General features: G+C 47.0%; 1 protein-coding gene across 1 annotated transcript; it reads right to left on the reverse strand.

Annotated features, from left to right (window-relative positions):
* Positions 1–1,710: 1,710 nt before the first annotated feature.
* TMEM272 (transmembrane protein 272) lies at positions 1,711–23,624 on the reverse strand (the record flags this gene model as incomplete). Its single annotated transcript, XM_084235148.1, has 4 exons — positions 1,711–2,076; positions 8,352–8,434; positions 12,747–12,806; positions 23,567–23,624. 4 exons carry the CDS (start codon positions 23,622–23,624, stop codon positions 1,711–1,713), a joined length of 567 nt encoding a protein of 188 aa, XP_084091274.1.
* Between the last annotated feature and the right edge of the window lie 298 nt (positions 23,625–23,922).

Consider the following 23,922-nt stretch of genomic DNA (forward strand, 5'->3'; position numbering starts at 1 on the left):
AGTTGGCGCACAGCTGTGTCCATGTGTCTCCAAACATAAGCTCAGTGACTGGGTGTGACTGATGAGTCATGGCCTGGGGAAAGCAGTAGTGGGGGGTTGCTGCTGAACGCCCTGCCTGCCCCAGTGTCTGAGCCCACAGCCTCTCCCCAGCCCCCAGCACGGACAGGACAACGTGGGGCACAATGTAAATGGCATCACAATGAAGGGAGGATCAGCAAACTGTACACCCTCTCTTTTTTTTTCCTAATTAATGCACACCCTCTTTCTGATCTTCTGTACTTTAAGTGAAAATGAAACCAGAAAATGCCCAGAAGGGCCAGCGCCAAATAAGGGCTTTCTCCCTCTTTCCCAGCAGAGGGCGCATCCAGCACCTTCCTATCTGGGAGTTAAAAAAAGTGGGGTTGTGGGGAGGACCCCTGACTCCAGGTGACATGTGGCTGAGGAGTGCTTGAAAACTCAGTGGCAACTTTCCAGGGGACCCACAAGTCCTTGCCCTTAAAGTCATTGAGAGAAGTGATCCTGGTAGTTTGAGCTGATACTTCTGATAAAGGGACGTACCTCACATTGATGGCAAACTCAGGGGTTGGTTTGATTACAAAGCACAAAACAAGGCAGATCAGCACACAGAAATATACAGAGGCTGCACATGCTTAGACAGGTGCTGAGCACCGCCCCCGGAAATGCACATGACAAGTCTTCATCTAGAGTCCTAAAGCACAGGGCTCCCCAAGAGGGCTGCCTTGGTGTCGGGGCCCCTAGGAACTTCCTCTCACAACAGCAGGAGGGAATGTTTCCAGTCTCTGGTGTCATCCAGAGAGTGCAGGATGACAAATGGGTTGACAGAAGACTTGCACAGCCTAGCCAGCGTGCATAGAATGGTTGCCGTATTGTGTTTAAACTCACCGACCAAAAGCACCTCATGCGGCCTGGCCCAACACACAACACTGGTTCACGCCATCAGTGAATCCCAGAGATGCACACAGACACCAGGGAAAGAAGCCAACTTGAGGCCAAGGGAAGACGCCCCAGCACCACTCAGGGCACCCCCCTAAAGGAACCCTACTCTCTGAGATGCCGGCAGGTGGGACAGACCAGATGCTCCAGGGAGAATCAACTTTCTTGACCTTGACAAATTTTACAGCTGTCCTGGGGATGCCTCACCTATTAAATCAAACCAATCTGATGTGGAGTTTTTTTTGTTTCCCAAAGGCAGATGGAGCTATGAAAAAGCACCTTTCTCGTTTTCATACAAGAGCCACCAGAGCAAGAAAAGCCAAGCTACGTCTTCTTTGAAAGTCTCTGCCTTTCTGACTTCAAGGTGCCTGTGGCCGGACAACAACACAGCAGCAGCAAGTGACTCCACAGGCCTTGCTCTCGTACGGCCCTGGAGCTGCATGGTGCCTTGAGAGGGTCTCCCATGCTTTGCCTCCCTTACCTCATCTCCTCCAAAAAGAATCCCTTTGAAAACTCTTATGATAGAACCAAACTTCACTCTGAAAAGAACAAAAGTGCATTTCCCAGGCCCAGGCACATAGTTTCTTTAGTTCCCCGGGTGCTTTCTTAAATGCCTGCAGGGAAGGTTTTATTGCCTTTTTGGCCCCCTGCTCCTGCAGCAGTGGTGTGTGCGCGGATGTGCCAGGACATGAGCCTGTGTGTGCATGAGTGTGGGTGCATGTGTACATGTGTACGTGTGTGCTTGGGGTGTGAGTCTCAGTCCTCATCGGCAGCAAGTCCCCACCTGGAGCACACATAGACGCACGCGCTGCACAGGAGGAGCGCGGCCAGCACGGTATGGCCAAGCACGAGAACCTCTTCGACTGCGAAGAGGTACAGGGTTTTGTCACAGTAATCCTGAGGCTGCTGGAAAGGGGGGATGAAATCAGGCAGGTAAACAGAAAAGACCCAGTAATTACCCAGAAGGAACCAGAGGAAGAGGAAGAGGCTGAGGACGAGGTGGATGTAGTATCTGTGTGCGTTCTGTCTCCAGGGATATTCATCGTCGTCATCGTCGTCCATCACCACGGCCTTGGACAGAAGCTGCCGCATCCTGGTGGAGTCGTAGAGCAGGAGTGACACCTGGATGAGGGTCGGGAGGGAGGGTTGGAGGCACAGCAGCAAAGCAGGCGGGGAGAGGGGGCATTTCCTTTTAGATGTGTGAGTTGCTTTGGACAAGGGGTTGGTTGACTGAAATCCATTTCTGTGCCCAGAGTTTCGCTCTTGCCCTGGTTTGCTTCGCTGGTCTCTGGGTCATTCTGTATCCTCCCTGGCCCCAGTGGCCTGCCCCTCCCCGCTCATGACTATACCCCGGATCTGGTCTTCAACTGAAAATGCCCCTCACGCTCACCCGCCACCCCATCTGACTGCTAGTGCCTGCTGCCCAGTTTTCTCATTCCCGCAGTTCCTTAGCATCATCCAGCCTCATAAAGACTCACCTTTTCCTTCCTTCCGCCATCTCCCAGACACTCAGGCTTACCTGGTCTCACTCTCACTGGTGGGTGGTCCCCCCTCTCCCTCCACCATGCTGGATCCTTCCAGCCCTCTCCAGCCCTTGCATTGCTGTCCTTCCACTAAACCCTCCCAGCAAAACTCCAAACCCAGATCCGGGCCAGCATCTGCTTTCCTGCTCCCTCTGGCTGCTGCTAGCCCACAGTGGGTACCTTTGCAATATTACGTTTCCAGGCACAGTAGTATTGGAGTGGCCTGGGGCAGCTGAGTTTTGCACCCCCAAGCCCTCAGGGGCCCTGAGGTGGCCTCCTGGTTTGGGGACAAACCACAACACAGCTTTTCCCCCAGAATGGGGGGCTCAACTCCAACCCCTGACATCCAGGGACTGCCTGTGAGCCCTGCTGCGGTCTGAACTCCAGCCCTGCTGTCCTGGGAGTGAGGCGCATGGACTCCTTACACTTTCATGGGGACCGTATGAAAGGCACTGGCTAACTCCCTGTTCCCAACTACAGAGCAAGTGCCACATGCCTTTACCCCCAGGCAAGGGGGGCACTTCAGTCCCGAAGCCTCTGGAGCCCCCTGCCAGCTCCCTAGCTGTAGTTCCACCCGACACCATCAGTGAGCAACCGGACCTTCTCCCTCTCTCTCTGACCTGCTAGTTCTCCCTTTCCCTCTGCTTCATAGTTAAAATAAATCTGTTTTTTTTTTCCCTGCATCAAAGGCCCTTTTGTTTTCATTTGTGGTAGCAGATGGCTGGTCCCAGAACTGGGGAGAGAGCTTCTGACCCTGTGACAGTCTTTAGAGCCTTTGCCCCATGACAGGTGGAGTCAGCACTGCCAATTGGTTCTTGTCCTGTCAGTAAGCAGTTCTTACACTCTGGAGAGACCACTTCAAACCACCTCTGTTCTCCAGTGTCCTCTGACCCTCGCCCCTCTTTTGAATTCATTTAGCAAACAGAATCACAGGTGTGCATTTTCTTCGACTTCCTGTTACCCTCCCTACATTCCTTCCTATGTCCCTACACCCACTATTGATCTTCTGTTGGCTTCAGAAGGTGAGGGGGCCACATCTGCAGCCTCTCTCAGGAGACATGCCAGATGGCCAGTCCTCTCCGCCTCCCTTCGCCACTGGTTTCTTCCTCTAGGCCTATAAACATCCTCAAGTGCTTCCTAAGCACCCAATCCTGGGCCTTCCCTGCTTTGCTCCTATATGCTACATCCTCCAAGACTCTCCACCCTTCCTGAAAGTGGCCATAATTCCCGCCTTCTCCCAGCACCATTCTGTACACGGCTCTCTCCATAGACACTGGTTAATCCCTGTTCCCAACTGCAGAGCAAGTGCCACATGTTCATTCCATTGGATATTTTGCCTCATTTCTCTGGTTCCCCTGGTTCCCCTTCAGATGCTCCTTTTCAATTAAGTTGCCATATTTTTAGTGCCCACTTGGTACCAGACACTCTGATAGACTGAACCACGTGCCCCCAAATTCATAATTGGAGCCCTAACTCGGGATGTGACTGTATTTGGAGACAGGGCCTTTAAGGAGGTCTCGGTCTTGGGTGTTCCCTCTGAAAAAGCAACCATGGAACAACAGTCTCCTTCGCTAAGGAGTCCTGGCTCCCTGCCTTCCCTTTGTCTAGGTATTTGATCTGTAATGCCCTATGCAAACCAACTGTACTTATCTGTTGTCTGCCAGAGTCCCAGGCTCCCCTAAGGCCAATTTCATGGCACCCCTAACCCATGAGAGTTGGATTCAAAAATAATCCTTCCATAACCAAGAATGTGGCAGACTGGTGGGAGGGAAGACTGAGAGAAATGGAAGGGCAGGACAGAGCCGAGAGATTGAGTAGACTGGCTTCCAAAACAAGGAAGCGAAGTTGGTGATAATATGGAGGAAAGCAGAAGTGTTCCAGCTCTGCCTTTGGGTGGGTAATGATTTCAGGGTTGGACTTAGTACATTTTGGTTTAGAATTCTGGAGGGAAGTGTAGGTAGTGGGGACCAGCAGAGACGTGGAGCCTGTGAGTCAGGAGCAAGTGGTGAGGGCTGGGGATGGAGCCTGGAGCACACGAACTGGGATACAGTGACCTTGGGAATGGGTGCCAAGGGCTAATGTCCACCATATCCATGAATCTCTCAGCAACCTGAGGTCTGAGGAGTTCAACTGCAAACCTGGAGCCAGCAGGGCAAAACATCAACAGTGATTTTCTCTTTGTGGTGGCATTTGGGTGATTTGGGTTTTCTTCCTGTGTTTGTCAATATTCTCTTCCACAATGAAGAGTCTTCATTGAACTCAATATTCTTTTCTACTTATGAAAAGACAATAAAACCTAAGTGATTAATCTAATACTTGGCTTATTTGGGTCCCATTTAACGCTTCCGCTAATGTAAAAACTATATTTTTGGCACTGTTTTATGGATGAAGAAATAAAGGTTCAGAGAAGTTGAGTCACTTGACTCAGGTCCACAGGGAGTAAAAAAAAGGATGAAATGATGTGGAGCCACACCTCTGACCACTGTCTATACCACACTACACTGATGGAGGATAAGATCCAGGAAAGGACTCCCATTTGGTTCAACTGCCCAGGTTTTCCAGAAATCAGACTGGCAACCTGGCTGGGGGCAGAACATTTCCATAAAAAAAGGAAAGTGAGGGCTTAGAGGGGTCCAGAGAGCCACTAGCATAGAAATGTCACACTCAAGGAGGGCTTCCTGGAAGTGGAGGCATTATCCAGATCCCCAAAGGGAGAGGCAAGAGACACCTCTTTGGAGGGGGGGAGCAGCCTGTCAAAGGCAAAGTATGGTGGGTTTGGAGAACAGGACAAAACCAGTTTGAAGCAAGGCAGCCAAGGGGGACTGTGGGGCAGGCTGGTTGGGCTGAACACCAGCTCTACCATTTACTGTGTAAATTACTCAAGAGAAGCAACCTCTAAGCCTGTTTCCTCATCAATAGCTACAGTTGCTTGTAAAGTTAAAGCTTCCATCTATTAGCATCCATTTTCTTTCCTCTCAGGGCCCCCATTGCTTGGGGAATGCCTCCTACCCATCATGTGTCTATGGGAGGGTAAATCCCAGTACCTGCCCTCCCGGCAAGTGCCTTTCCCACACTCTTGGCACATCAGTGGATGTGGACCCTAGGCCCACAGATTTGGTTACACTCCCGGGACAGGTTCTTAGTCACAGTGAGGCCAGGAGAAAACAGCTAGTTGGGCTCATACATTTCCCTGCTGCCCAGGCTCCCTGGAGCCAAGTGGTTCCTTTCTATTTGGCCAACCTTTGAATAAATTACCTTTTATGTTAGTCAGAGTTGATTTTTTGTACCTTCCCAAGTGACTGCCTTCAAAGAATGTTATGACGGCTGAATGAGTTCAAAATGGGGCCAAAACCCTTACTTAGCACAGCGCCTGGCAGGTAGTGAGAGCAGGGAATGCTGGCAATCCTGACTAGGGGGGATGCTGGGAGACAGGGGGGAGCACTAGGTAGATGAGCGGTCACTGAATCAGTGTTACTGACATGTCCCTCTAACAGGGCCCTCAAGAACAAATACATTTCGGGCCTCCCTGGTGGCGCAGCGGTTGAGCGCTGGGTTGCGAAGCTGCCCGCGGCCTCTGCAGCGCCGGTTCGATCCCCGGCTGCTCCCCGGCCACCGGAGGAGGGTCCCACATGGCGCGCAGACCTCTCCTGCCGCCCGCTGCTCCCCTCAGCAGTGTACTTCGGTCCTTCTGCCTGCTCTGCTCCCCGCTCTGGCTCTGGTGAATTCTCTCACCCTCCCGCGCTTCTGACTGTACCCAGTGCATGTATAAACAAAACAAACAAACAACCCAGCAAACAAATAAATAAAGCATGCCTCTATAAAAAAAAAAAAAAAGAATAAATACATTTCCCTTCTGACCTAGCACATGGGTGACTATATTCTCACTGACCCGAAGAAGTCTTGGCTTAGGCTGCATTCCTGGTGTGATTACTGTTAGTGCTCCTTCGGGCTCTCTAGGGCGCCCAGCTTGAATGATAAATCACATGGTCAACACACCCAAACACACGCATGTGTCACACAGAGCTTACCAGAAGCCACAATAATATTTCCTATTCCTTTTATTTGAAGTGGTCACAACCTACCAAATTTATTTCATGATCTTCTAACAGGTCATGACTGTCATGTTTTTTGATAACTCAGGGAAATAGCAACTCACTTCTCAGCTTTCTCTTCAATAAAACGCAGTACTGGGGTGCTACCTGATCATTTCAGAAAAGGTGTGGGCATCTCCTGGCTGAGTACTGAGGGCTTAATGATGAAGTATTGACTTGAGTGAGAGATGTCACTATCTGGGGACCCGAGAAACCTGTTTGCTGTTGTTTTAATGGTTATAGACTTGCTGCATATTGCCTCCCTCTGATGAACACAAAAATTTAATTTGGCTTCAAGCAGTTTTAAATTGCCAGGGGGAAAAAAATCAATGCTGTTTATTAGGGCCCTTGTTTGTTCATTAAAATAAATTACCTGTGGGTTCTGGGCTGGCTTTCATAAAGAAAAAGTTTGCTGTTATTAAGAGGAGCAGACCCCATGGAGGATAACATCTCTGAAGGAAAGTTCCACTGGCAGGCTGAAGATGAGGTAGTGGGTGAGCGTGGGCAGGCAGAGGTAATTACTGCTGAAAATCCTGCCCATGTTTTGAGCATCTCTATGGCGCTCAATCCATCAGAGCCTTCCCCTAACACTCCGGGGACAGGGAGCCCAGAGCTCCTTGGTGCTCCAAGGAGTCCCAGCCTAATGCCACAGGGACGTTGTTACGGGGAGGATCCCGTGCGCATGTACATTCCAGAACTTGGCCCACATGCTGCTGTTGGGAGATGAGGACATTTACTAGTGAGCAAACCTCAGACACAAAACAGACATGTTTCCCAAGACAGAACTGAGCTATGGCTACTGACTGCATATGACAATAGCAACCCAGATGGCATTCCTTCGTCTTGGGTCACTGTCATGGCTGGTGACAATGGCCACCCTCTCCCAAAGGCCCCAGGAGCCAGAAGGAAGCTGGCAAAGCTATCAGACAGGGGGTGCAAAGAAAACAAACAGTATATATGGCACTCGATTCTGTTTTCTCATGTGCTGTTGTTTTGTTTTTATGAAACTATTTTGGGAAAATGAATGCTGCATTTTCTAGCTTTTATGTAGGAAAATCTGAGGGAGGCTCAGTTGGTGGAGAATGACCAGTGATCATGGAGTTAGACCGAAGGCACTTTTGGTAGGTGTGACACTTCTGTGGACCGGGGATCTTGGAAACGTAATTGCAGGCTATGGAAGACTCTCAATACTTCTTTTCCATTCACCTTCCCTGTTTGGACAAATGTCAGAACCACCCACAGACAAATCAGCTCCTTATACAGACATAAGCTCAAGAAGCACAGAGAAACACACCTAGCTCAACTTCAGAGTTTAACGTACGATGACTGCAGCCAACAAATTCAATGCTCATCAACGAATAATTAGGAGCTGCATAGAAATAAGAACCACAAGAGTCAAACACATTTAGTCAAATGCAACCCTACTGCTCTACATAGGAAACCTAAAAAAAGAAAGAAAGAAAGACAGAGAAGGACAAATACACTGGCTGAATCCAGTGGTGTGACTCTACACCAAGTATTGTTGGACCAAAGTCACAATTTAGCTGGTTGAACTCGGGGCAGCAGGAGGAAAGCTATTGCAAAGATGCAGAGTCCTGGGTGAATGGGCATCTGGAAAACTGTGTCTCTACAACAGGCCTTAGGATCCAACTCTCCCTGTAGCTTCAACAGCCCTACATTTACAGACAGTAATTCTGGCTTCCCTGGGATAACCAACAATGAAAGAATGCCTACAAAGTTAAATTTTTGCAAGAACTAAAAACAACAAATAAAAATGCTTTACCTTCAAGGCCCCAATGATACCACCCACTAGCAAATACAGAGGAATGAGGGGCTGGATGGGGCAGTCCTCCAAAAACTTCATCCCTGCAAAGGGAGAGAACAGAACAGGATTGAGAGAAATGCATTCAAGAGTCCCAGGCTTAACTGTGCTTAACCCAGGCAAAACACTGGGGTATGACAATGAGGTAAACATCTACAAAAGCCAAATGTCAATCGCACAACCAACTTGATCCCCTGCCTGGGGAGATGCTTGGTGTTCCCAGTCACTGGACCTGCAGGATGCTCTGTGGGCTGGACGGCTGTTTCCCCAGACTTCAGACAGAGCAGGGACCAGACATTGCTGCTTCAGTCACCTGATAAAAGGCGTGCTCTGCCTCACGAAGGAACTAACACTTCCACTGTGTAAACTGAGGCTCACGTTTTGTCTGCTTCCAGAGCCCAGGTGGCAAGGAGAAGCCTGCAAGAGATCTCTTCTTCCTCCATTCCCTCCAGCACACAATCATCAGTTAGATTAGTTGCAAGTACCACGTTGTCACCGTTGATTGGTTCACTTACCCGACCCCATGCTGGGTAATGCGTGTTCACTACCATCTCCTTAGCCACTAGATTGGAAAAACTACTAATTAAATCACCCCAGACCCATACCCTTTCTTAAGGATCATTTTTCTCTTAAACCAATATTTTCTCTGCTTTCCTCAAGTCTATGTTTTTTAAGGCTGTTACTAATCGATGGTGAGTTGTATGTGTTATTTAAAATATAAGGAAGAAATACGCCACCTGGCTCAAATGTGCAGGCTTGAGATGGGTTCAGCACATAAGGTGGCTGCTCAGAGCGTGCCCCTCTCATTTATCAGCTCCCTAGTGGGTACCCCTGTCCCTTGTGACTAATTCTAGCCAATGGCAGTGGGACACTTCAGGACCAAAGCATTTAAAAATGAACACACGATCCTTCATTTTCTTGCCTTTTTTTGACCATCTGGAGACCTTGGATGGAGATGGCGAGCTTTCAGGATTGAAGCAACTTGGTGTGTTAAGTCATCACATTCCCTGAGGATCCCCTGGAGCTCCTGATCCACATGGAATTTTCACAAGCAAGAAATAAACTTTTATAACATCAAGCCAGTGAGATCCCAGTATTCACTTGTTACAGGTGCATAGTTAAGTTACCCTGACCACCACATTTGTTAACAGAGCCCAAGATCTGGGATGGCCATGGGAGAACCAAAGTCTTCTGTTTAAATAATTTTTTTAAAAAAGATTTATTTTATTTATTATTTATACATGCACTGGGTACAGTCAGAAGCGTGGGAGGGTGAGAGAATTCACCAGAGCCAGAGTGGGGAGCAGAGCAGGCAGAAGGACTGAAGTACACTGCTGAGGGGAGCAGCGGGCGGCAGGAGAGGTCTGCGCGCCATGTGGGACCCTCCTCCGGTGGCCGGGGAGCAGCCGGGGATCGAACCGCTGCAGAGGCTGCGGGCAGCTTCGCAACCCAGCGCTCAACCGCTGCGCCACCGGGGAGGCCCTAAATAATTTTTTAAGCATGTTAACCCAGATTCTGTAAGATCTGGTTAAAGCAAAAACATGTGTTTATTTGGGGGGTTGTTTTTTCTGCAGCCCAGGAGATATCAATTCAAGACATCCTGGAATCCTGTTCTAGGGTTCAGAAGAGGCTTACAGGGGCTAAAATTACAAAGGAGAGGGTGCTATTCACTATGTAAATCAGGCAAAAACTTGTAAAATGTAAAATAGTAATAGATAGTTAGGTGCAAAGTTGGTCAGGCATTGTGATGGGTATAGATGTGGGTGTTTGTCAAGCAAAGATAGGTACCAGCCTCTGGGCAGCCTTAGAAGGAGGTTTCTGAATGGTCCATCTGCCTTCCTTATTAGATGCTGACCCAGGAAGAGGCGGATTGGCTTAGCTTGGTCCCTGCCTGAGGTGGACTGGATATGTCTGGACATGCTTGAGGCTGAATTCTCAATGGCCTCCCGACTTCATTTGTTACGCTGACTTAGTGACTGTTTACTTTCTTATTTCTTGTCAAGGGTCAAATTTTGATTTGATATTTTGTTTCCCATAAAAGTCTCAAGCAAAAGGAATAACCCCTTTTCCTATGACTATACCATATTTTGCTGAAATTAATAAAAAATTTCTAGGTATACAATGATCCATAAATTCGGGATGCCTAAAAGAGTCAAGTCAAATTAACAGGCTGATCCAATCATCTGCCTGTGGAGACTTGCTTTTCTCCTTATCTCTGATGTTTAGCTGAGTCTCTTATTAGATGGAAATACTTTCCAAGTCTCAACACAACCTTTTCACCTGAGTCTCTTATTAGATGGAAATACTTTCCAAGTCTCAACACAACCTTTTCACGCAAAGACCTTTAAATACTTGATGCCAAAGTTGTCGAATATAAACTGCCTTTCAATTCAAAACCCACTGTGAGATGAACATTGAGTAATGACTTATATATCTGCTCATTCCTAATGAATAAAAACAGCTGCTGCTCACAGGAGAGTCAATCAGGGCACAGATGGCTTAAGAGGATCCTAATAAATTTAATAAAATCGTCTTTCCCTTGTGTTCTTCATGTCTTGCTTAGGACCTACCTTACCTCTAGATTTTCTGTCTGATCCACCATATCACAATTACCCTTTGAACATTTTTTGGCCAATATTTTGTTTTTTTATAAATTATTTTTACATGTTGTATTGTGATAAAATGCATATGTAACAAAATATTTTACCATCATAACCATCTTTACAAGACAGTGACACTATTCACCATCTTGTGCAATCACTACCACTCTCTATTTCCAAAGCTTCGTCATCACCAGAACCAGACACTCTACAATTATTAAGCAGTTACTTACTCAATACCCCCCTTCCAAAGTGGATGTAGAGAATCTAATAGAACATCTATGGGAATTGGCCTGTGGAATCTTGTCTCATTTATGTAGCCTTGTTAGTGAATGAGCTGTTCCAGTTAACTTCATTTTCCATTTAACCACAAGCTGCAAAAGCTATCTATCTGCCTGTCTATCTATCTATCTATCTATCTATCTATCTATCTATCTATCTATCTATCTATCTATCTATCTATCTATTTATCTATCTACCTATCTATCTGCCTATCTATCTGCCTACCTACCTACCCGCCTACTTCTACCTAACTACCTACCTATCTATTAATCAATAAAAATCTTTTACTAAACGCCTAGAACATTGTCTTAAGGGTTCTTCAGACTTCCTAAGCATGGTGTACCTAACATCTTATAAAGGCTTCTTGAGATAGCACAATCATAGAGGAAATGCTAATTTTTGAATTGTACTGTAATAATGATAGCTTCAGGGCCTATTAAAGTGGTTGAATTGTTTGCCCTTACACTAAATGGCTCCAGGCTACTTGGCTATTTTAGTTCTCTGCAAACGTTCAAACCTTATTTTGTCAGTGTATTTCCTGACAAGCTGTCGACTTGCACTTGCTATAAATCTGAAAGTACCATTTTTGTATTCATTTTTGTTTCTTAGTATTGTTGTTTTTTTATTAAGGTGAAATTCACATAATATGAAACTAACCATTTTAAAATGAACAATCCAGTGGCATTTAATGTATTCACAATGTTGTGTGAGTATCATTTTGATCTAGTTCCAAAATATTTTCATCATCCAAAAGAGATCCAGTACCCATTAAGCAGTGAAGGTGCAGAGTTTTGTTTTGTTTTTGCAACATCTCTGCTTAATTCCTGCTCTAATATGCTTTGAACTTGGGACCTGGAACACCAAGCTTGCTAGGCCTCTGTGTAAATAGGGGTAACTCGCTTTTGTGCACAAAACATTTAAGGACATGAGTTTAATTTCAGTGACCATGATTTTTGGCTACTCAAGGAGGTGCCCAGCCCCTGGATTCCCCCCATAATTCACAAATCTGGATAGTTGACACTGTTTAATATATGTGACTGATGGAAATAATCATTCATTCAGAAAAAAAATGCATAGATCCCCCCCAGTTCCATAGCACAAGTTACAGTTTCCATATTGCTCCTGATGGATTTCCATGTGGGGACATAATGAATAAAAAACAGCTGCTAAGAAGGGATCTGAGAAGATCTGAGAAGGTACCTTGGGAAAGGAGTCCCAGCCAGGGCTGAGACACTAACATCATCTGCTGACGTCTGTTCCTACCCTAGACATACTACATCAATATCTCCCAGGCAGGGCCCAGGACCCTGTCTTAAAAAGATATTCACCTAGTAATTCTGTTACAATGGATACATGTTCGGAAATGACTGGTGTGGTCAGCTCTTCCTTAGCAAGCATTTTGTGTTTAAAGATGTCATATTCTATGTCTACCGTGGCTGACCTGTGGCATCCAGCAATTCAGAAGCCAGCTCACCTGTGAAAGCCATGGACAGAGGCAACACGAGGAAAGCAAAGAGCACCAAGATGAAGCAGGCTACAAAGACAGAAGGAACGAGCACCAGTTAGGGACAAGTAGACCCTTTCATTTTTGCTGCTATTTACTCATGCATTCCATGACACCTGACCTTCTCTTAAGTCAGCAGGTGGCAGGAGGAGGCCACCATCTGCCCGGGGCTTCTACTCAAGAGGAAGGGGCATAAGCCAAGACTTGCATCTCTGAGGGAGCTGACCGTCTCCTATGATCACGCTGCCAATTCTAAGACTCGGATTTCCTGTACAACCTCCCCAAAGTCTGACAGCTTGTAGAAAAGGAGTTTAAAAAACACTGTTCTGCCAGGACCAGGTTCCTGAAACTATTGGCATTAACTGAACCATGGGTTATCGACCCTTTGCTTCCTGGAGTCTGTCTCCTCTGGAGATTGTTCTTCCCTTCCCTGCCTGAGATTCACTGGCAACTCACTTTATCACTCAAAGAATTTGTTTCATGAAATCTCTTCTATCTATTTTGTTATATATCTCAGTGTATGGATGTAGCTAGCTAGCTAGGTAATTATCTTATCCATCCACACATCATTCCATCCACCGATCCATCCATCTATCTGAAACCTCTCATGACACAGTGGAATAGCATTCTGAACTGTCTTGGGGTTTTTCTTCCTGTTCACATATTCAATTCTCTCCTCTGGCAGTAGGGGAGGGCAGAGGCATGGGAGTGAGACAGGCCTGGGTGACCATCCGGACTCTGTCACTCATGACTTAAGGCAAATTAGTTGACTTCCTAAAGGCTCGTTTCCCTCTTCTGTAAAATGTGTTAGCAGAAGCACACACAGGTTCAGTGTATGGCAACTATTATGATTAGGCAGTCACTTCCCCTTGTTAACCTTGGTTTTCTTATTTGTTAAATGGTCTACAGATATAAGTTCTGCTTTCCCAGATTTTTAAAAAATTATTAATTTGAATGTCTTTGGTGTTGGTTTACATTCCAGTTTCCACTTCTAAAATTTAGATGGCCTCACCCATATGCGTTCTATGTGGTCCTGATGCCATGACAGCAAAGATGGGGTGCCTGAGGTGGACATTGTGGGAGCCTCCCCAGCATCCACTCCTTTTTCACTCAGTAATCACCTCAATTTTGTTCTGGTCTCCCCAGAGTCTTTGTTTTTAAAGATTTATTTATGCATACAAGAACAGGGGTACAGGCCAGAGGTGTGGAGGGTGAGAGGATTCACCAGAGACAGAGTGGGGAGCAGAACAGGCAGACTGACTGAAATACACTGCTGAGGGGAGCAGCGGGCAAGGCAGGAGAGGTCTGCTGCGCCATGTGGGTTGCTCCCTGGATGGCCGGGGGATCGAACTCATGCTGCAGTGGCTGCGGATAGCTTCATAGGTTGCGTCTTAACCCTTTGCGCCACCAGGGAGGCCCCTCCCCAGGTTCTTAGTCTCCAATCTAGTTTGTGTGTTCTGGCACAAGCTGAATCCTCACGGAGAAGGGCATGAGCGTTAGCCCTAAAGCAATCACCAGAGTCATCTCACTGGATAGACTATTAGTTGGAATGGGCTCAAAACTCATTTTGGACCAAGTTCTCGAGGTCAGAGTTACTGAATGTATGGGAAAAAAGCTTTCTCATTCTTCTGACAGAATTTCCAGAACCAAGTCTTCTCTCCCTCCCGGGTATCGATACTGGCAGAGGATCAAGTTCTTCTGAGGAATCTTGTCTGCCATCCTGCCACCAGGAAAGGGAACGAGGCTGACACAAGGAGGAGAGCTAAAAGAAACTAAGTCCTCAGTGGTGTGTGTTACCTATCGAATCACACCATCTACAAAGTTAAAGGACTTCTGGACTTTCCATTGACATGAACCAGCAATCCTCTTTAACCCACTGTTATTAGTTTAATCTACAAGGTCAATTCCAATTTTGGATTGTTAAAGATTTCAGATGTACTTGTGAATCTCAGTCAACTCCAGAGGAGGTGGCAAATGTCTGCAGCAAGAGCCCTGCATTCATAGCACTGCTTGGAAGCTCTGACACACTTGTCCAAGCAGAATCAGACAGGCAGGGCACTGCCCCTCCCCTTAAATGGTCCTTCACACCAATCTTGACCTTCACCTCCAGGAAATATCAAGAAGAGTAGGCAGGGCCTCCCTGGTGGTGCAGGGATTGAAGACACAGCGCTATCAAGCTATCACCAGCCACTGCAGCATGAGTTCGATCCTGGCCAGGGAGCTGACCCACATGGCACAGCAGACCTCTCCTATCTCGCCTGCTGCTCCCCTCAGCAGTGTCTTTCAGTAGATCTGCCTGTTCAGCTCCCCACTCTGTCTCTGGTGAATCCTCTCACTGCCTACACCTCAGTTCTTGTATGTATAAATAAATAAAAATAAATCTTGGGAAAAAAAGAAGAGTAGGCATACAGAGTGATTTGCCCCAATTTTCATACCTCCCCTCAAACCACCCTTCTCTGAATTAGCTAGAATACTAATCATCAGGCCAGCTTCATGGGTCTGCAAGCTGTGCAGGCACAGGGCCCATGCTTAGCAGGGTCTGGCATTTAGTCTAATGCTCTTCCCTTGTCATCTTGAAATTCTTAATGAATTATCTTTGAGCTTGTATTTTGTAAGTGAAGTTCGATGGGTTAAAAGAGTAAGAGTGTGAGAAGATAGGGGCAGTGCATGTCTGCTGCTCCTTGCTGCTGCATTTTCAAATTCTGGTGGGAATTTGAGATGAGGTGTGGAAGTTGAGCAAGACTCAGAATGAATGCCTGGTAAGTGTCACACCTTCAACTGAACAAGCTGGGGCCCCAACAACCCTGAGAGGCTACATTTTCCATTTGATCCAGAACTTGCTTCAGATGCGGACACATCCTTTCTTACAGAGAACTTCCCTCTATTAGCAGCTACCCATCCCCCAAAGCCTAGAAGGGAAGGGAGAGACAGGGCAACCGCCAGTGCTGCTCCTTCCAAGACATCCTCATTCTGCAGTAAGCAGGAGGTAGGGGTGTGGTAGAAAGCACACTCTGTCAAAAAATGAAGTAAAAGCAGTCGTGCTACTTTCACACATTTTTTTCACTGTTCTGGCAAAAACAAAATTCTGTGTGTGCAAGAGCTATGAAATTGTTACAAATGGTGCAGTTTCAGCGACCGTATACCTAAGTTAAATGTTCTAAGAACTACATTCGAAATTACACAGATTTAGGATGAATGGCAAACTTTATGTCAATAATTTAAAAGTTTATTAATGTTTTTCATTTTTCTTAAAACATATTTTCTTTACTTAAAAACAACAAATAAATAAAACTATGACAAATCAAAAGAAACTGCAGAAGAAAGGAAAACATTTGAAATTATTTCCAGTACCTTCAACAGCCTTTTTCTTGCTTTTTGAACAAGGTATGACATTGTCATTTTGCAATTGGAGCCTGCACGTTATATAGCCAGGCTTGTTGATGGCAGTGACTCAGCACTGCTGACAGTGACAATTAAAGAGAGTTTCAGTCGATCTAGTCACATCTGTTTTAATTTCCAGTTTCAAGTGGGGGACAAGGAAGAAATTTCTTGCTGGCAAATAATAGAACGGCAAGAAGCTAATGAATCCCATCTTGATTTCTAGCCTCGAGCTTGTTACCAGGATGACAAAGTGATCAGCATCCTGGAAAACCCTTCACTGTGGGGGGAACCTGTGACAGATGGTGCCACCTGCCTCATGTGCAATCCAGGTGTTCAGTGACACAGAGACAGGAGCAGCCCCTAGGAGGCCCTGTACAGAGGCTTCCTGGCGTGGAGCAAGGCTAACTGAGAAGGCCTGGTCCAGAACATTCCTAATGACCACCCTGAGGACACAGTGACACCCTGGAGCTGGGTCGCCGGCTTCATGTCCCACCCCAATAGCCCGTGGTGCCAACACAGGCCTCTTAACCCCTACACTTTAAATGCCCTCATTTAATACATGAGCATAATTATTAGACGTTTCTAACAGACTGCGAAAATGATCACATATCATAACCCATGCAAGGCACTCAGCACAGGGTCTGCTACATGATAAACACTTGATAATGTGAGCCATTATCGTTGCTGTCTTTCTCCCTTCATGGTACAGAGTGGCTTCCCCTTCACTTCAGACCCGTCCTAGGGAGCAAAAGGAGAACTAAAACAAGTGAGAGAGCTCTGTGGCTCCATGAACTTTGAAAGAACTGAAATGGCCTTGTTCTAAACTTGACAGGCCCTGGGGGGGGGGGGGGGCACAGGCTGAGACCCAGTTTCACTAGAGTCACTGCCAGCCAGGCCTGAGAAGGCTCACTTCTGCCCTCTCCATCTCAGAGCTCTTGTCACAGACTCTCAGTGGCTTCTCTACGTTCACAAAAGCAGAGTCTCTACGAACAGGGCCTGGGAATCTGCATTTAAAGCCGTTCCGCTGGCAATTGTGAATTGGTGGTCCACACACCATCTTTTTTGTAAGCAGGGCTGGAGATGCTTCTGCCAAGCATTCCTGAGAGTCTGTTTGTACAGAAAGTGTGAGGAGCTGGGGCTGGGCAGATGCTGTGGGATCTTGCTGGGCTAGAGGTAGTTAGCAGTTAATACCACTGGGGTTTCTTTATCCCTACGACCTACTAGGAACCCCCAGGCCACAGTCAGGGATGAGAAGCCTGGCAGCAGTCCTGGCTCATGCAGCTCTGTGAAACAGAGGCTGAGTTTCCCGGTGGCCCTCACTGAAGCAGGACAGTGGCCTGACAGCAGGAACCACAGCAAACAGCCCCTGCTATGCCTCTGAGTTTATTAAGGCCGTTCCAAGGTGACTCAGGGTACTGCATTCTAGGTCCTCATAAAATGAGTTTCTAACTATAATGTCAGTTAGCTACAGAGCTAAATCAACTGAGGGTCCCAAAGGAGAAAATAATTCAGAATTAGAGCAATGCTGGGAGGGTATTAGAATCAAGGGGTTGGCGCCAGATCAAACTTTATGCCAAGAATTCTGATAAACTGGTTTCTGGCTTACTGCAGTTTGCGGAAATAAAGGGCCCCCTGCCGGGGCTCCCCTCAGGACAACGCCTGCATTAGCCAGCTCAAATTCTGCTCACAATGGGTTTAACTATGCTTTCTTCACCATCGCTGGTTAAAGACTTACTAGCAGCCAGTTACCAGTCCAAACAAGTTGCAAGATATTTTTTAAAAGGGTAATCTAGGGGGGAAAGTGAGTAGCGATCAGCTTAGTCTGCTCCCCAGGATCTCCAAAACCTGCTTCCTCTGAGTAGCAAGTATATCCCCTGATCTTTTGCTAAATGTTAAGTAGCTTAGTGGGGAAACAGACCAAGATCCAGAGATACCACCTTTCAGGGGTTCCACCAAGCTACCAAAAATCCAGGAGGCATCTGGCAAAGGGTGCAGAGGCTCAAACCACACTCCTCTTCTTTCCAACCTGCGCTCTCCACTTCCCGGTGTGTGGAGCAGCACCCAAACCACAGCCATCCAGGCCGCTTCTGCCCTCTCCTGGTACATGCAGTGATTCTCTCAGCCAGCATTCCCATGGCCCTCCTCTCCACTCTCTATCAGCGCCCCCCACCCCAGCCCCATACCCGGGCTATCCCACAGCCACCCACCCACACCCAGAGGTGACAGACAATACAGTTTGTGTGAGGTGGTGTTGGTTTAGCACCTAACCTTCTTCCTTATAGATAGTCATCCATTTATTCTTGTATTCAACAAGGATTTGGGGAGATGCAGAATAGTCATGATGAGCCTCACCAAAAAAGAACTCACAGCTTCAGCAGGGAGATGTGTACCCCTGGGGCAACACAAATCAGTGTGTGAAAGGGGCCCCCTGAAGGGCATGAAACATTAAGGAGGCCTAGGACACAAAGGGGCCTGAGGACATCAAGGGACACTTTCAGAAGAAGGTGATATTAGCACTGGGTGTTGATGGACAGAGAAAGTTTGGAATTGTGGGTTGAGTTGTAAGGAGATGGCTTATCAGTCAAAGGGAAAATCCAGAAGGAAACAAGAAGTCCCAGGAAGAAAGACTCAGGGTGCTTTTGGGGGGAAGGGAATCATCAACTTGAGCTGAGCACAGGCCTACTATTATAGGTAAATGAGAGATATTGAGAATTGAGACCATTCTGCATCAGGGCATTTGGATTTTATTACTATGATAAAGGGAAGTGTAGGATTTGGAGCTGGGAAGTGACATATTTAAAGTTAAATCATTGGCACAAAAATGGGGCCCAGTGGGAATATACTGGTAGAGACACCAGCAAGGGGCTGGTCTGTAATTTAGCCAGCAGAATAATCGATCACGAAGCATGGACACAGCATTGGATACCAGTTCCACACAGTACTAAAGGAAAGAAAGGGCTATAAAATGACTCCAGCTTGGAACAAAAATGGCGACAGCCTCACAAAAATGTGAGGAATGGAAAGAGGAGGAACAGAGGGGAAAGGACTTGTGTTTATTTCAGACTTTACTACACTTAACGTGCAGGTGAGTCTGGGCGTATAGAGCTCCAGCATGGAGTTTCTACCACCATTTCCCACATTCTTGACTTTGCAAAGATTTGAGACTTTCAACTGCCATGTAACAGGGCGAGTTACCAAGAAGTACCTGAATGACACTTGTTAGGTCTCTTTCTCTGATCCCCGAGAAGCAATGGTGACACTGTGCTCCTCAGAATCCACCCAGGGCAGTACAGGACTGTCACAAGATAAACAGACTCAGGAAAATGCCCCATGGAGGAGGATCAACGGAGGGAGGGGGAAGACTCTGGCAATAATAGAGAATGGAGTTTTTTGGGGGGAACATGTGGTCTGTGACCCCCTTCCTTGCAGCATCGAATGGAATAGCTGCATGGAAGGGAGGAGACACCAAACCCCCAGGTTCATCATGACCCCAATATCCCAGGATTGACACCAGTGCTGGCCCCATGGCAAGGACAGAGAGTACTGCCCTATGGTTTAGGCAGCAAAGGGAACTGGGTGAGTCTCAGGGGGCGAGTGAAGGCAGAAACCCCTCTTTTCTGGAAGAAGAGTTGCCCTTTTTGTCCAACAAGAGCACCATCTGCTCCTGAGCTATGTGTCCTGAGCTGCCAGGAGTCATTTTCTTAAAGTTCCCAAAGGTTTGTACAAAGGATGGCAGAGGTCACGATGACCTGGCCCAGAGAGCAGAAGCATCCCATCCCCCGTCCCCAAACAGGTAAACATGATCCCCCACCTCCCACAGCCTAAACTATTCTATGACCCACCAGACCCAAGACTGATTTTCTTGAAAGAACTTGAAGTCAGATTAATTTTATCTAGAAGGGCAGAAAATCAAAGGTTTTAAAAGTACATTGAAAATGAAAGAAAACAATGTGCTATTCTTCATAGCCAGCATTGTAGAATAAAACCCTCCTCCGTATTCAGTGTGGTGAGCTGTGTGAGGCCCCCTCCACTTCTGGGGGACTGCTCACATCTGAGTCATAGTTCTCTGAGTTCAGTCTGGGGTGGGCAAGCGGAGAACCCCTCTGCCGGTGTTCCTCCCCAGCCTGGGCTTCGCTGGGCCTTTTTTTTTTTTTTTTTTTTTTTGACTGCTGTCACCATGTGGAGCTAAGGAGGCTTTCCAGGATGCCCTGACAGACGCCAGTGACCTGGGTTCACCGCACTTGTCGCATTTCATTGAGTTACCATGTGCAGGCTGGAGCACACACCACCCGGGCATTTATCACGACTCCACTGCTTCCTGCTATTAAGGTGATCCTCTAGGCCAGCGTCAGGGCATGGGGGAGCAAATGTACCGTAGCAGTGAATGTGATGAAAAGAACAGGGGGATGGAGAGGCTGATGGTCAGGGCTGGGCAGTGGCCAGGAGAGCTCCCAAAAGCTCTTCCAGGAGGCTTGGGGAGGACCTGGGGATGGCAGAAACTCCCCTGTTCCCTGGACAGATGGACAGCAGACAGCTCTCTCCTCTGAGGCCTGCACCGACTCCTCCCCTATCACTTAGCTAACTTCACATATGGCTCGGAACCAGTCACACGTCAGCCTTAGGGGATATCTGAAGGTTATTCTTAAAATACAACTTTCCTTCTCAGTACAGAAGTATATACTATTTTATAAGAAATGTGGAAAATGTAGAAAACCATAGAAAAGAAAAATGAAAAGTCATTTTAAAGGAAAAGACTGTGGTATCTAGGCATCTAGTGGAACATTTTAAGAAATTTGGGACAAAATTAGGGAGGCTTTTTTCCAGTCTGAGTTCTGAAAGGAATGTTAATTATGAAAATTCTTACACATTCAGAAAAGTAGAGAGAGTCACAGAGCAAGCACTGGGATATCTGCCAACTCAGTGTTCCGTCTATATGCTTCTTGTTCTAAGTTTTTGAACTTTTCTTGTTGGAAACAATCCCATTGTATTCCCTAAGGTTAGGACTGTTCTCTTCTATCACCTTGGAAAGTTGGCAACTTCTTACATTTACATGGATATAAGGCTTTAATCTACCATCCATATCCCAGTTTGGTTGACTAATAAAGTCCTTGGATCCAATGTAGGGTCTGGTATTGTGTTTTGTTGCCACGTCTCCTTAACCCTTGAATCCAGAACACTTGCAAAGCCATTCTTTGTTTTACATAGAATGTTGGAGTGATTGCCTGGGTCCCTCCTAAATTCATGTTGAAACCCTACTCCAGATGAGGTGTTAGGGAGGTAATTAGGATTATGTAGGCTGTGAGGATGGAGTCCTCCTGTGTGGGATTAGTGTCCCTGCCAGGAACACACAGGAGAGCTGGCTTCCTCTCCACTCTCTGCCATGTGAGAAGTCAGAGGTCTGGAAGATGTAAGAGGACCCTCCCCACACTGGTACCCTGCTCTGGGATGTTCCAGCCTCCACAATTGCGAGATATAAAGGTTTGTTGTTTCAAAGCCACCCAGTCTACAGTAATTTGCAATAGCAGCCCAAACAGACTCTTCACTCTGTTCTTTTTTAATACAATGCTCCTCCCTTTGGGTTTGTTGGATTTTCCTTTGTGCTTAGATGAAGTTTGCACATTCTCCGTCAGATTTTTTCATAGATGATGGTGCTCTGTCCCTCATTGGTGATGTTAATATTGAACCTTACTCAAAGTTTTCTCCATTTTTTTCCCCAGCTTAATTACCATTTTTCTCTTCCTTACAACCAAGGGGTAGGAAGAGTCTTTGGGAAGAGTCTAAGACAATGCAAATCCCACTGGCCTTCAGAATACCTTCTTAGATTTAGTATCCACTGAGGACAATTGCCTGCTCCTGTCTTTACCTGAGGGACAGTTGGGAGGGGTGAGAGTTCAAAGAAATGCATTTTGGAAGGCCCAGGGGACAGAGAACCTGGTGTTTTGAGAGAAACTAAAATGTTTTTGTCTGGCTGAATTTTCCAGGAGAAGGACAGAAAAAAGAGATGACAAAGAGATAAACTGGAGTCAGCTCATGAAGGGGCTTTCAAAGAATTTGACTGCCATTATGTCTTCAGGAATGGGAGTAGTGAGCCTGCAGGGAGTGCCCTGGCTGCACGTGGAGGACGTGCTGAGGGCACTGGACTGGAGGCAGGGCAAGCACCTAGGATGCCCCATCACTGACGAGGCTGGGGATGGAAAATGAAGGGTAAAAGCTCAGGCCCCATGGAAACCATATTTAGGGCAGGGCTGATGGACAGTTTCCTATCACCATACAAGGGCCTTTGAAAATTTGATGATGTAGACCAGGGGGCCTCCTGTGCAGCCAGGAAATAGCTCTTTTTCTGGAAAGCCCCAAGGATAACACTCCTCTCTTGCCAATTTGGTGTCACCTGTGCATGAGTAGGTAGGCGGTGCATGCGAGGTGGGTAGGGCGGGAGTAGAGCAACAGTGCACAGAGCGCCTGGTGTTTCCTCCCCGCCAGGCCAGTCAGCCACCTACATGTTATGACTTCTTTCTTGTCAGAGCATGAGAGTCTCTGAGATCCAGTGCCACTGCCCCACTGTGGCCCCACACACCAGGTATGCTCTAGGGGTAAAGGGGGCAACCCCAAAACTGGCCCAGGGAGTGAAATGTCAGGCTGTGTCTGAGGATGATGAGGTGGGCTGGACACACCCACTAGAAAAGCTCAGCTCCAGGAGTTGATGCTCATTTTTTACCACTTAGACATTAGAGGGCAGTTCCTGTGGACCTACTGTGTGCCAGACACTAGGGAGGTGCTGGGGATGCAGCAGTGAATGAGAAGTGCTGGGAGGAAGTGGGAGTGGGTGGGAGCACATGGGCATTCTATGGTGCCCCTCCTCAGCCTCTTTTTTCCTGAGCCCTCCACCTTAGTCTGCACTGCCTATTGAGACCTACTGATCCCACTGTCCCGATATTATTTAATCATTGCTCTATGCTTACTTGATTAAGGCTTCCCACCAGGTTCCCTTTATTTACATTTCATTTGTCTGAAAGTTAGACCATGTACCTCATTTGCCATGAGGTAAATGCTTTCATCTCAAGGAGCTCCCAGGTTTGGGATTTGCTTTTGAGATTTTCCAAATGTTATGATATACGCTGAGCCTTCTGTAACATGGTCCAGCCCCTCCGGACACACCCAGCAGGAGGTTGGATCATGACTCCATTTGCTCAAATATTTTTCCATAAACTGAAAACACAATCTAAAGATGAATATGCAAGGAGCAGAAGTAGAAGCCTCAACAGAGAGCCCGACACTGTCCTCCCCTATGCCATGCTGGGGCCATCCTGAGCCAAGCACAGATCTCTACATGGCCCACTGTGGGCTGTGACAAGTCACGTGATCCCAGAGTCCCTAATATTCCACAAGCTCTGCTCAGCGCTGTGACTCACCATTGCTGGCGATTTTAGAAATACACCGATGGCACGCCTTCTCCAGACCACCTGGCATTTTTCTTGCTCAATGACAAAATTCTGGGAATCAAAAACAATTTATTAGAAAGGCCATGGAAGGATTTACTCAGCCACATTAACCACCTTTATGTTGTATCTACACCTGCTGGATGACCTGTCAGCGGGGATTCTGGGTGCCAGTGTCAACCACAGTCGGCCTTAAGTTGTGGCTTGTTACCTGTTGTTAAATGGAGAGACACCCTTTATTTTACATATGATGGAATCAAGTTCAAGTTAAGAGGCCTTCCCACCATACTCAGCTGGGAAGACATAGGGCCTGAAGGGTGAGATAAGAA

Source organism: Talpa europaea, assembly GCF_964194135.1.
Source record: "Talpa europaea genome assembly, chromosome: 6".
Taxonomy (NCBI): Eukaryota; Metazoa; Chordata; class Mammalia; order Eulipotyphla; family Talpidae; genus Talpa; species Talpa europaea.